This window comes from Schistocerca gregaria, chromosome 7 (assembly GCF_023897955.1).
Source record: "Schistocerca gregaria isolate iqSchGreg1 chromosome 7, iqSchGreg1.2, whole genome shotgun sequence".
NCBI lineage: Eukaryota > Metazoa > Arthropoda > Insecta > Orthoptera > Acrididae > Schistocerca > Schistocerca gregaria.
In genome coordinates, this window is record NC_064926.1 from 58,605,083 (window position 1) to 58,620,095 (window position 15,013).

General features: G+C 40.1%; 1 protein-coding gene across 1 annotated transcript in view; it reads right to left on the reverse strand.

The window, feature by feature from the left end:
• LOC126282227 (phosphatidylinositol 4-phosphate 3-kinase C2 domain-containing subunit alpha) overlaps positions 1 to 15,013 on the reverse strand; it is a 249,561-nt gene that overhangs the window by 107,552 nt on the left and 126,996 nt on the right. The window contains exons 18-20 of the mRNA XM_049981793.1: positions 13,295 to 13,540; positions 6,618 to 6,747; positions 531 to 686 (exon numbers count right to left, since the gene is read on the reverse strand). Of these exons, the coding sequence (XP_049837750.1) occupies positions 531 to 686; positions 6,618 to 6,747; positions 13,295 to 13,540 (532 nt within the window). The remainder of the gene's footprint in view (positions 1 to 530; positions 687 to 6,617; positions 6,748 to 13,294; positions 13,541 to 15,013) is intronic.

A 15,013-nucleotide genomic window follows, 5' to 3' on the forward strand; every position in this document is an offset into this window, starting at 1 on the left:
ATGAATTTTCTGAAGTTTTGACAGCATAAGTAGCTGGCAAAACATCAGAAAAATCATCAAAACAAAAGTTGGTCAAAGAAACAGACAGGAGCCAACAGACAATTTGTCATTTCAGGACATGTCACGATCTATTACATAATGTATTTTGTTTGTATTAAATAATATACAATAAAACCTGTGTTACTGAAGAAGCAGATTTACAACACAAATAATGTTATGGTCTACCCTTTTTATGCAACAAAAAAACATGAGATCAAAAATGTGGGCAATTCCCATAAAGGTCAACGCAATATCTGTTTGCAACACAGCACTGAGCTGCTAACAGATCCTAAGAAGCTTTTGGAAATGCCCACAATTAACTAAACTAAAGAGTGTTGTTCCATATATGGAGAGTACTTCAACAAACTATTAAAAGCTACAAATTCTGACAAAATTAAAGTAATGTACCAAAAATTTTGACTAATTTATGCACAAAGGAGACAGGAGATGAGAATAACTGACGACTGACAAAACAAAAGAATGGTACATACCTGTAAAGTTTGCAACGGCTCTTTCATATTCAAAAGCTGAAGGATTATGTTTGGCTAACCACTCAGCAATAGGACGGTCTTTGAATGATCCAGTAAGTCCAAGTTCAACTTGTATCTTTCTTAAAGTTTCTGCATTTGTGACCATTTCTATCATACCTGTAAATATTTTTGTTATGCATTTGAAGAAAGTGAATATTGGATGCAGCAATGGATACAAGTGTTTCACAGTATTTAACAGCAAAAGGGATGATAAATCAAATCTTAAACTGACAAATTCCTTGAATCTTGTGACATTCTTGGGTAAAAAGAAGTTTCATTCCTATACTTTAAGCTGATACACATGGAGTGAAGGATATTCATCATCACTCAGCACATCCTATCCTAGTAGGCTGTGGTGACAAAATCATTCATAGACAGGTTTACTACGAACTCAGGAAGGAAATATTACAGTTTATAAGCAATTCAGTGAACACATGATTACAAAAATGAAAATAGCATCTTCCACAATTTTTAAAACATCAAATTGGGAGGTATATTTCCACAATTTTAGTAACTTCCTTTTATTCCACAACTGAGATTATATATCCATTAAAAATACATACAATCTTTAATAGTTGGCAGTCATGACATCACACACTGATGATTAGGAGATAGGATATGTGAGAAATAGAGGAACTAAAAGTATGTAGTGATGATAAAAATTTGACAGTGAAGAATTATGAAGAAGACAAGGAAAACTGCACACGCTCATGTTTAAATTTGTTTAAAATAAATATATGATAAACTTGGTCTGGATTTATTTGTTTGCATTTCTGCTTCAGTTTAAAGGCTAAAGTTGGAGTACTTACTGTTTATATAAAGAATTGACACAGGTTTGATTTTGGTATGCCTAATTTATAAACATGAGTGCCTGCATTATCCTGAATTATGATGAAAAGTTCCTATGCATGCATGCACCTAGGTGACTACAACAATTACAGAATACACTAAATGTGGTTGCAATTGCGAATACGAACTACTACCATCAGCTATATAATGGAATGACAACAACAAAAATATGTGCCGGATCGGGACTTGAACCCAGATTTCCCACTTATCGCAAGTGGTTGCCTTACTATTTGGCTATTTGGGCATGAGTCACAGCCAGACTCAAACTTTCATATGTAGATGTGTGGTAGACGGCATGTGGAAGTTTGTGGTCTGGCTGTGAGTCATGCTCTGATAGCCAAATGGTAAGGCGGTCACTCATGATAAGCAGGAAATCAGGCACAAATTTTCATTGTCGTCATTCCATTATAAAACTGATGGTCGTCCATATTTGCAATTGCAAATATAATTCATGAAAATGGAATAGTTTGAATAATTCTATTAAGAATAAATATAGACTGTTGTGTGTTGAAGGGAGGAACCCATTTCAGTTGGGGGGAAAAAAAAAAAAAAAAAAAAAAAAAAAAAAAAAAAAAAAAAAAGGGGATGCAACAGACCATTAATAATACTAATTTGAGATCTAGGTCAGAATATAAGATCAGGATACCAGGTCAGAAGTATAATAAAATCATAAGTATTATGAAAAGCACAGAAAATTTCTGATTATCCAGGTTAATACAGACCAGATACTGCACAAATTACTGAAAAATGTGAAAAATCCATCCAAAACACTCGTTTCACAGGAATGTGGTGATTACTGTGCTTACGAAACATGCTACATGCCACATTAGAAAGTTCATTGCATTACATAAGCACTGCTCACTGGGAACTGAAAGAGTTTTTCACAATTACTTGTTTCCTATTCACTTTCAAGAACAGCTTATTTTTCCTTTTTTTGTTTTTTTCATTCAATTTTTCCGTCATGGTCTCTCATTTTCTAGAGAGCAAAAACATCAGTATAGTCAAACAAATTTTGTCGTGCATACTCTAAGCATATCAGTGCATTGATTCACACAATAATGAGTTTCTACATCACCTCATCTTCACTTTCTTCCTCTACCAAACATACTTTGTTCACTCTATTTGTGTCACTTAACTGCTCAAATCCTGTTTCGAAAGCATAGTTACTCAATGAGTTGTGCATGTTTTCATCATTTATGTCTTCACAAGTAGAACTGTGTTTTCTAAATGAAATATTCATTAATTACAATAATACTCAAGGATTAATTTCATACTTGCTTCAAAAATCTGAACTATATGCACGTATGCCACAAGTCAGGTAATCTAAACCCAGACAATCAGATATTTGGCATACATAAAATGGTCAAGACAAAGAGAGAAAAGGGACTGATTGAAAAATCAAAAACGACTGCTGTCTTAAGTAAAATGTTCAAAAAATAAAAATAAAACTTTCTATAATGTCTGAAATTAATAATTAGGATAGTAAAATTATTTATTCATGGGCAATAATTAAAAAAAAATTGGGAAATCAGTTAAGGAACATGACAACTTTGTTAAAAAAAATGCAGCCAGTCAGTTAGTCAAAATAATTAGTAATCACTTCCTGGAAGTAGATCAGACGATAGATATGGATAGTTCAACACACAAAGCAATAGAATACATGCAAGAAGCAATACCAATGTCTAGTACATGAAGGCAAAATTGTGATTACTCTTCATACTGCCAATGAAATTATAAATGTAATTAACTCCCTCAAAAGCAAAATATCTCATGAAGTTGTTAATATCTCAAGTAAATTAATAAAATCGTATTCTTCACATATGTGCAATATACTCAGTCACATATACAACACATTCTATGCTGGGTATAATTTAAGGCAGACAGAAGTATATTATCATCAGACCCCTTTACAAGAAAAGCCTTAATACAGATTTTAATAATTACCAAGAATTATCCCTGCTTATTTTGTCTTCAGTGGTACTGGAAAAGAATATGTACACAAAAACCATAGCACATGAAAGGATATCTCCAAAGCAAATGCAATTTTTCAATTCATGAATCAGACTGCACAAATTTAAATGGTGAAGGACTGCCAACAGGTATTTTCTGTGACTTGTCAAAAGCATCTAACTGTGCAGTTCATAGTAAAATCCAAGATAACTTCAAATATTATGGCACCATATCAGAGATCTTGATGGTAACTGGTTTACATCCCATCTAACTAAAAGGATGCAGAGTGTCACATTAAGACACCCAGAGAATGTACACAATGAAACAGGATATTCAGAATGGGGGAAAAATCATTATAGGTATACCACAGGGATGGATATTGGTCTGATTTTTTTTTTAATTTTTTTTTTTATAGAGAGTGAATCACCTAAAACTTGCACTGCAAATAATGCGGAAAAGAGAAGCGCTTTTGATGTACGGTTTTCACAGAACGGATTGGTAGTCAGGTGCTCTTACTATTGGCAAATAAACTTAGAAGTTATTTCTTGTGAAAACACATTCTTTTTTTAAATGGAACAAAGCCTCTTGACACTAACAAACTAAAAGTAGGGTAAATCAGAATGTCAGAGATGTTTTTGCAGGATTCTACTGTGAGTCGTCGATGAGATATTGTATTTTGAAAAGTTTCCACACCAGCACTTCTTTGTGGCATTCAACCTACATATGTATTAGGTGTGATGATGTTATGTTTGCTTACGAAGTGTTTGTGTATACCCTGAATGCACTGTGACTTGCTAGTCAGTCAGTGTGACAGTCCAAGCAGTATGTCATGAGTGTACAATGGGATTTACCATTGCAGAAAAAGCCAACATGTTCATAGTGTGTGGAGAGTGTAGGAAGATCTCAGTTGATTTTTGTACGGTGTTCGCAGAAAGATATCCCAGAAGACATCAACCATCTTGGCAATTATTTAATACCTCTTCAACCATTTATGTCAAAGCAGTAGTGTAACATCTAGACAACATGACAGTACGAAACAAGTTATGACAAAGGAGGATGAAATTAGTGTTCTTGCTGCTTTTGCAGCTGATCTGCACATTAGCTCCCATGCAATTTCGCGAGGAAGTGGCATTAATCAGGCAAGTGTTGTACGCATTCTCCATCGACACAGGTTCCATCCCTGTCACATCTCTCTCCATCAAGAGCTGCATGTAAACAATTATGAAATCAAGTTAATTTCTGTATATGGGCATTAAGGCATGATACTCCAGATGTATTGTGTTTCTTGTTTGGTGATGAGGCTAAATTTATCAATCAGGACGAGATAAACAATCAAAACATGCATTATTAGTCTGCTAACAAACACCAATGGCTTCCTCAGGTGGAATGTCAACATGTGTGGGATACTGAATCATAGCTCATAGGCCTGTGTTTCAGAAAAACACAACACGGAACACCCACAAGTATCATTGCCTTCTAACAGACCATCTTCCATGGATGCTAGAAGATTCCTCTGCAGACTAGAGGAAGCCGTGGTACCAACATGATGGCTGTCCAGCCCACAGTGCACTTAGTATTACAGCATATCTTCTTGCATTGTTTCCAACAAATTGTTGGACTGGGCGCAGAGCACTTGTACCTCAGCCAACCTGTTCTCCTGATTTGATGCCTGTAGATTTTTTCTAAAAGATGCTCTCTATAGGGATATAACCACCTACACCCAATGGTATGCAATGATATAGTACTGCAGCCTACTTGGACATCTCTGCTGAGATGTTAGCACATATGCAGCAGTCATTCCATACAAGACAAAGCACGTATTACCACTGCCAGTGGTCATTTTGCAACAACATGTGATGGAAAATTGTCTTGTTACTGATCAGAATCCACATAATTAATGTATGCACTTGTGCTGTTCTTTAGTGTGTGCTATCACATTTATTGTACAAGTGAGAGTGTAAGCTTTTCAAAATATGATATCTCATACATTACTCACACTAGAATACTGTAAGAAGCATCAATGACATTCTAACTTAACCTGCTTTTAATTTGTTAATGTCAATAGGCATTGTTCCATTTAAAAAAGTTTATGTTTGCATAAAAAGTATGCTTTCTAATTACTATTACACTCTGTTTATAGGAGAACAGTACAAGCCCCCGACTACCAATCCCATCTGTGAAAACCTCACATCAATAGCACTTTCCATTTCCACAATATCTGTGATGAAAGTTTTAGGCAATTCACCATGTACAAATAATCTGTTTGATTTTTAGATATTCCTGGCATATGATAATTTTAGACTCTTCTAGGTATTCAGCAGGGTACCATCATCCAAATGATGTGATATTTTGGAAGCTTATTTGTTGATATCCTAGGGTGGCACTGATAATGACTTATCCCCTGTTGGATGCTGTCATTATATCCAATCCCTCCATCTGTTAGTCACACACCAGTAGTGCCCAGGCATAGTTCTGGTGATGTGATTGTGGGAGAAGTTCACCGCCAGAAAACCAGCTGCCATCTTCAGTGTCTGTGCAGCCATTAGTAACGTCAGGACACTGCTGATGGGGAGGAGGCATTTCTATGTGGTATTGTCTCAGCTTTTTGGTCACCCACAGGCTGCTGTTGTGTTCTGAGTGTGCTTAAGGATGGGCTCTAAACATCACAAGTAGGAAACTTCTGTCTTTATTTTTAAGTTCATTGTATAGTTAGATCTCTACAAATTCTTTGACAGTGTAATTCCAAAATGTGTTAGCCAACAAGGCAGCTTGCCAAAATATCATGCCACCAGTATGAGACCATCCAGGGGAATATCCAAGAAGAAGAAATAGTTTCCTCTGCTGACAATGCAAGAATTTTAATTAACCCTAACAGAACAATTTCAACACCCAAAAATGTAAATAAAATTTTCTTAAAAATTATTTAACTGGTACCCTGGAAATGCACTGTTGCTGAACTTTGATAAAACACCAGAAATGCAACTCTTACAACACAAGCCCTCATCATACAATTAAAAATAGTGCACATGAGTAAATCAATAAATGAAGTAGTGAGTTCTAAAATATAAACTTTTATATTGATAAGAGTCTGAAATGGAAGTTACTTGTTACTGATCATTGAACATCTAAGGTATGCAACTTCTACATCCGATTTTCGTGATGAAAATGTCGATAAGTTGACAACTTGGCACTTTCAGGATATCCATGAGAAAGAAAATCATTCTACTTCATTCAGGCAAAATTTATTACCTCTCTTGTGACCTGTAGGAACACATGAGAATGTCACCATTTTCAGATCCAATCCTTCCTTTAGCCACAACTTGTTCATGATACGAACCATCTGGATGGTGAGCATGTCTTGCTGCAAATCATCCCCAACCTGTAAAAATGATGTCGAATGTGATAATCCAATAACAAATATTTGATACAATTATAACACAGCCATCAGAATATTAGATGTTGAAGAATGCACAAAAACAAACAATGTGTGGCTTTTTCATAACTAAAAATGCTACTGAAACTGTTCTTTGATATTCAGTTGGGTCGCATTGACGGTATAATAAAATATTTTGGCATGCTGATTGATGGTATCCTCAGGCATGGCTGATGACTGAATGGCTTATTCATGTACAGTATGTAACTGTGTTCAGCTGTGTATCTCTGGCCTTATGTGGCTATATGTGGCTCTGTTGGTGAGGCAGATTGAAAGGAGCTTCACCTGAGCTAAAGTCATAGTATGTCTTTGTTGTATCTTCTCACGTCTCCAGTTGGTATGGTGTGGCATGGCACAGTACAAAAGGGGTCCTTTGGACTCAATGGTGTTGGGTTTTGAGATGGGTCAGACTTAAGTCCCATCCTTGACTATGCAGTTGTCATTTATTTGTTTTGAATCGCCAGTAACCATTTTCTCCACATAGTTAGTATCTAGCTGATGCCTGTGACGTACCAACAGAGCAGCAATTTATGTTTTTAGCTTTTTCTGTTCTTTGTATAGGTTAATTTCTAAATCCCATGTATGATTTTGTATGTGGCCCCCGTCACACATACCAAGTGTGCACTGGATTTTTTTCCGGCACAGAATGCTGTTCCCCTATGGAGCTCCAAAATGTGTCTAACACCCGTCAGTGAGGGTGGGTCCACCATATCAGGTACAGTGTTCTGTTGATCTCTCCTGTACATTATGGATTGTTCAACCTGCGAAAATTTTCCTCAACTGGGATAAAGCACTGTAGACTAACAGTTTTAGGAGTCTCAGGTTACCTTTCGCAGAGTCTACCACTAAAGGTTTTGCCTTTGGCTGCGGACAGAAAACATACTTGATGCTGAGTTTTCAGAGAACTAGTACAATTTTTGCAGATGACTTTCCAATGTAAGGGTTACAAAATGCATCGTCTGCCGCAGTTGGCAACTGGAGCAGATTTTTATTCTATAAATATGTTCCTCGGTTGTGGGTGTTCATCTGGTGAATTTTTTTTTTTCAAATCTGGAGGTTGAGAAATGAAGCGGAGCGCAACTGAAAAAAAACCACACGAGAGTGGGCAGTGGGCAGGCAATGACCTCAAGCAGCAAAAAAGTAAAATAGGAGGGATGAGCAGGGAAAGAACGGACAGTCAGGGCACAGAACACCAGGAGCTGGGATAGCCAAACCTAAAGGGGAGGGATACCAGCATCAATCAGAAGACTACTGACAGGGCTCTTGTGAAAGGCGCTGGTGGCTAAACGGATACCATGATGGAGAACAGGGTCCAAGAGGAGCAGCTTGGAAGGGACAGCTGACCCATATAAACTTGACAATGGTAGTTCAGACGAGACAGAATTAATGCCCAATTCATGCCCCATGAGGTATGGCCAAGGAAGTGAAGGACATCACGTTTACAGAAATGACAAACCTTCAAGTGATGAATATCAGGTGTTGGGTGTTTAAGTAGAACTTCGGATCAGGATGGACCATAGAACAGTAACAGAAATGCACCATCCTCAACTTAAAGGAAGAGAATTGAAACCTGTGCGAATGTCCACGTGAAAGCACTCTGCATGGCTCCCTGAAGCTGTCGTTCCGCAGAGGCCACCGAGTGGGAGCTAGCCCAAAGATAGAAATCATCCACATACAGAATAGGGGTGACCAACAGTCTGGCAGAGGCCACAAGTCCCTTAGTAGTGGTGAGGGTAAGGACACTTGGTACGGAACCCTGTGGAATGCCATTTTCCTGGGTCAGTGGAGAGCCGAGAATGGTGCCATATCGCACTCTGAACAAATAAGGAATAGAAACCGGCGAATAAAAATCTGGAGGGGGCCCTGAAGAGATCACTCGTGGAGCATAACGAGGGTGTGATGGCATCAGGCTATGTAGTAGGCCTTAAAAAGATCAAAGGAAACCACAAAATCGAGGCCTGTCGAACTGCAGTTTCCAACTGAAGCAGATGATCAATCAGAGACTGTCCCTCCTGAAAGCTGTACTGGTAAGGAGATGAAAGGTCCCAAGATCCAAGGATCCAACCGACAAGCTACAATTTGTTTAGTAACTTGGCGGGGACATTGATCAGGCTGATTGGCCAGTAACTATCAAAGGATGACTGATCCTTGCTGGGCTTCAGGTCAGGAACCACAATACTGTCTCTCCACCGAGAGGAAAAAATGCCTTGCAGCAAAATACGGCTAAACACCTGGAGCATACAGTGACATTGTGAAGGACTGAGGTGTTGACGCAATTGGATGGAATCGGTGCCAGGAGCTGAATTGTGGCAAGAAGAGAGGGCCAGAAGAAGCTCCAACTCAGTAAAAGGTTCATTGTAGGAGTCCACCTGACAAGGAGTAAAACAGTGGTGGGAAGCTTCAGCCCACTGTTTCTGGAAGAGGAAGGAGGCTGGATAGGTGGCCGACGCTGATACCATCGCAAAATGGGTCGCAAGGTATTCTGCTAGAACTGATGGATCTGTACAAATGCCACCTCGAAGGACAAGGCCAGAGCGGAAGACTGCCACTGACAACCCAGGAGGGTGCTGAGTGCAGCCCACACCCGTGACAAAGGGAAAGAAAAATCTAGAGAGGAGACAATGCATTCCAAACACATCCACTTTGTTTGATTAAGTAGCAGGCTTCGGCGTGAAGATGTTTAAAGATAATAAGACCAGCAGAGGACAGGTGTCACTTATGATGATACAAGCCATGACAACGATCATGAATGGCGGTGGCAACGGCTGTGCTCCACTGTGGGACTGGCCAATGGGAACCAATGGGAACAGGGCCCGTCGATCAGGGAATGGCAATTCTGGCTGTGTGGATTACCTTATTGGACAGATCACGTACAACTTCATCAATACAACCTGACAAAGAAGGTGTAAACATGGGATGTATAGAGAGATCAACAGCATGGTGGAAAGAACAGCGGGATAACCTGATCTTTGGGAGGCAGGAAGAGTATCACAGATGTCATTGTGTGACAACCAAGGAAGGAAGAAAGTGAGGGGAAGGGAGTGAAAGATCAATGGTACATGCAGATCTAAAATGAGTAGGGAATGATCATTAAGAAGGAACAAATCATGGTCCACAAGAAACTGGCCAATGAGCTGCCCCCAACTAGACTAAAAGCCAGTGCCCAGCAAAGGGTCATGTACATCAAAATCCCCAAAGAGGAAGAATGGTGGGGTATGTTGCTGAAGAAGTGCAGTTAGGGCAGCAGGAGTACGTGGCCTGTGAGGGGGAGATACAGATTGGAAATCATAACCACAGAGTTCAAGTGGACCCAGAAAGCAACTGCTTCCAATGAGGTACAAAGTGGGACTCATGTACTAACAATGTCTGTTCAGACCAATGTGCAAACACCACCAGAAGTCTTCAAACACTCAATGCAGTTCTGAAAGAAAGTACAGAAACTGTAAGGTTCTGTTAGTGAGCATCAGTAAAATGAGATTCCTTGAGAACAACATGCTGCCGAGTAAAAGACAATGAGGGATTACAACTATGGGAGGTGATGGTAGCATGCATTACAGTTCCACTGCGTACGGTATCCTAATGGGTGCTGGATGGGCTGGAGCCAATCACGCCATTGGGTCACCACCCATCACCAATGAGGATGGGATAATACCCTTAAATACGAGGTCAGACACAGATTGTGAGGGGGAGATGCCACCTACAAGGGCACCAAGGAGGCCTTGTCCTGGGACTACTACTTCTTCTTCTTCTTCTTCTTCTTCTTCTTCTTCTTCTGCTTCTTCCTTTCTTCCTCCTCCTCCTTTTCCAGAGGTTGAGGAGGGCTGAGCATGGAGGGAGAGCAGGCTTCTGCAAGATCCAGAATGGAATGAGAGCAGGTGACCTTCGGGCGCACAGACTGTGTCCCATGGCCTAGTTGTGGTAGCAGCCATCCGGCCTGAGAGACACCAGGGGAGGGGGCCAAAGATGGAGCTCTATCATTGACAGTTGCCGAAGAAGGGGGGACACTTCTCCAGCCAGAGAGGGGGAGTGGCACGTCGAGGGGCAGGACTGGGGTAAGGAAGAGGGAGGAGAAAGAAGGACGTAACAGAAGCAAAGGTAGAAGTCACCAACACAGGGTGAAATCAGCAATATTTCTGATGAGCGTCACAGTAAGATAAATGATCTAGGGACTTATACACCTTTATCTTTATTTCCTTCTTATCATCATGGAGTGGTTGTCCACATTCACCACATAGAGGGTTGGCCGTACACTGGGAAGACATGTGACTGAAACACAAGTACCAGAAGCATCTCATGGGTGGTGGGATGTACAGATCCATGTCACAATGACAATACATACCCTTGACCTTCTCAGAGAGGGTACCTCCCGCAAAAACCGAATAAAGCCACCAGTATCAGTGTGATTGTCCTTATGACCTTTCTGCACATACTTAACAGAAGATGGGTACATAACTGCTTCAACCCATGGACTGGCTACACTTGTTGGTGACATAGCAGGATGGAGGGAGGCTATGGTGGGAAAGGAAGAGGGAGAGCTAACCATGCCTTAAATGCTATGGAGGGAGTTCTTGCCGAAACGGCTCACATTATGGAGAGAAAAATTTTAAAGTGGAGGTCAATCCCCAAAGGAGGATCAAAAATGCTAAAAAGGAAGGATGAAAAGATAAAGGAAAGGGGAATAAAACTGAGAAATACAGGAAACCAAGCATATATCCAAGTTGACATATGTAAGAACACAAAGATGAGAAGGAGGGGGGAGAGGGGGAGGAGCAAGGACATGAAGGGAGGGGCGAGGGAAAGGAAATCTGGCCTGGGGGGAGGGGAGGGGGTAAGAGTCGGCTGCACCAGCTTGGAGCCCCATGTACACCGTACACAAACTCACAAAAGAACTGAAGAACTGTGGGCACCCCCCCCCCCCCCCCCCCCCTCCCTCCAGTGGACTAGTGCAGTCAAAGAGGGTGTTCCTGGCCAAGAGAAGTCTACCCGTATTAAACATTGGCCTTAATCTGAATTTCTGGAAATGTACTTTGGAGCACAGCATTGTATGGTAGCGAATCATGACCTGTGGGAGAAAAATAGAAGTCATGGCTTTTGATGTGTGGCGCTACAGCAGTGTTGAAAATCCGGTGGATGGACGAGATAAATAATGGGAAGATACTCTGCAAAATTGGCAAAGAAAGGAACATACAAAAAAACTGACTAAAAGATTGGATACAATGACAGAATACATATTGAGACACTGGGGAATCACTTTCGTTAAGTTTTGGAGTGTAAAAACTGTAGAAGATGGCAGAGACTGGAATGTATGTAACAAATGACTGAGAACTTAGGGTACAAGTGCTACTCTGAGATGATGAGGCTGGCACAGGAGAGGCATTCGTGAGGTATGCCAGCTGCATCAAATGAGTCAGAAGACTGAAGCTAAAAGTAATAAAAAAGGGTGGGGGTGGGTAGTAGGGTCACCTCAAGAACTAGCACTTAACAATGAAAGTACATTAATTGAGAACATACAAAAGAAAACCTGGAGCTGAACTGCAAGGCTTAGCAGAATGCTCATATTGATATATACCTAGAATGTTCCAGAAAATTCCGATACCGCATTAATAAAAAAGCCTTAAAACTTTCCAAAAAACATGAATGTTTAATGAGAAATTACTGCAGGAGATGAGAATTGATACAGTAACCATGTTGTCAGTAAGTTATGGAGATGCTACACCAAAGGGGTTGGGGTTTGATTTGGGGGGAGGAGACCAAACTGCGAGGTCATCAGTCTTATCGTATTACGGAAGGAAGTCGGCTGTGCCCTTTCAAAGGAACCATCCCGGATGTGCCTAAAGCGATTCAGGGACATCATGGAAAACCTAAATAAGGATGGCCGGATGCAGGACTAAACCATTGTCCTCCCGAATGAGAGTCCAGTGTGCTAACCACTGCCCCACCTCGCTCAGCACTGCACCAAAGCAAACAGTGCATAGCATGTGGTACTGTACGCAGAAACTAGGAGGAAGACGGTTTGGGAAAAAGTGAAGAAAAGGATTTTAGGTAAAAATAGAAAGCAAGGTGAGGAAGAGTAGAGAATAAAGACAGACAGGACGAAATAAGGTTTCCAATACACATAAAAATTGACGATTTACCAGCAATTACAAAATTATGAGACAACTGCTCGCCATAAATTATCTTCAGGAGGCAAAATAATTATTCTGTTGAAAAAAGTAAACGACACTACAATTTTTGGAATGATTAGTTCTTTTCTTGGGGAGGATTAATTGATTAATTGGTCAGACTTAAAAACAATGTCAGGTTACTTGGGTCCCAGAATGAGAGGAACCCACCAGCTGTGAGGACAAAATCATCTTTCATAATTTTATAGATTGCTGAAGTAAATTTTCCTGTTGATAAAATTTATGAGACAACAAGATAAAAACACACACACACACACACACACACACACACACACACACACACACACACACACACTGAACTGGTGAGTTACCTTGAAAATAGCAGGTATAATTCCAGACTCTGTGCTCAAGAAGTTTATCTTCAGTGGCAGTGTATTGGATGGGAAATAAGAGCATGTGCGAACCTGGATACCTCCAACTTCTAAACTTGGGCTCAATGGTAAGCAAGTCGGATTCTCATTTAAACTGTGATGAAGCACTTCAAGTTCTTGTATTAGAACCTTTAGTCGCAATGATTCTTTTGTACTCTTCACCTTCTCTGCTGTTTCATACATATTCTGTCAGAAAATACACAAAATTAGTTGACAGTTATATTACAGTAACAATCTAATCTTACATTCAATTTCAAATTACAATGCTATCTATCCCTGGGTTGGGTTGAATGCAACTGTATCACTTCCAGTTATAAAGTAATTCACAGGTTAAATGACAGACAATAATACGAAAACACTGAAGAAACAAATTGCTCATTTAGTTTTTGGATTGCTTCCTTCCAACTTAAAGTTTTATAGAACAGCAAAGTAATCTCATCGGAATTCCTACAGACACTGGGCATGATGCACCTAAGTAACTACCAATTGCTCAGAGACAGCCCATCAGCAACAGTGTGATACTATGAAGTATCTTGCAGATAAGTAATTCATCCCAATAAGAATTGTCTCCAGCTGTTTTACGTATTATTTGCTGACTTGGTAAGTTCATAAAAAATTCAATAACAAATTGTTATAGCACTGCAACGATAAAGCGCTGATTGCGAATTTGGCTCTTTCTCCTTATTAATTCCACTAGTGCACATTCAAACATTTTCTTTTAAGTGCAGTATATGCTCCAACCTAGACAGTTCTACAGTGCAGGAAAACATAGATTGCTACTTACCATAAAGAAGACATGTCAAGTTGCAAACAGACATTATTAAAAGACACTTACTTAAAGCTTTCAGCCACAGCCTTGGTCAGTAAAGAGGACACACACACACACACACACACACACACACACACACACACACACACACACACACACACACCCTGTTTATTTGCAGCTCTCTGCCAACACATCCACCTGTCTTTCCCTGCTCCTCTCCTTTTTTGTTCCTTTTCCCCCCAGTTCCCTCTCCCACAACCTCATGATGCTGCACCTGTCAGCAGTCTGGTTCCTGCACATTCCACCAGACACATGAGTCTCTTTCCCCAGCCATACACTACTATCCATTCCCCTTCCCCTCCAGATTGCTGCATGCATGCCACGCGATGTTGCATTCTGGCCTGAGATGCTCGAGTTGCCGGTCATGTGTGCGTGAGGTGTGCTTGTGTGTGTGTGTGTGTGTGTGTGTGTGTGTGTGTGTGTGTGTGTGTGTGTCCTCTTTACTGATGGAGGCTGCAGCTGAAAGCTAAGGCGAGTGTCATTTAATCATGCCTGTCAGCAACTTGATTTGTGTTCTTTATAGTAAGTAGCAGTCTGTCTTTTCCTACACATTTGATATTCCTAGATGGAGTCTCTGTTGTTTGATGAGACTGTTCTAAATTAGCCTGAGCTCATTTGATATTTATGCTTTTCTTTTTTGCAAAATTGCAAATTTTATTTTTAAATCAGATTCACTGGCAAATAAGACAATGCAGAGGAAAATGATAATTTAACAAATTAATAGATAAAATTCATACAATACTGGGAACAAATGCACAGAATACAATTAGCAAAAAAAGTAAAGATAAGCACTTGACATACAGTGGGAGTTTGAACAGTGGATAGACTCA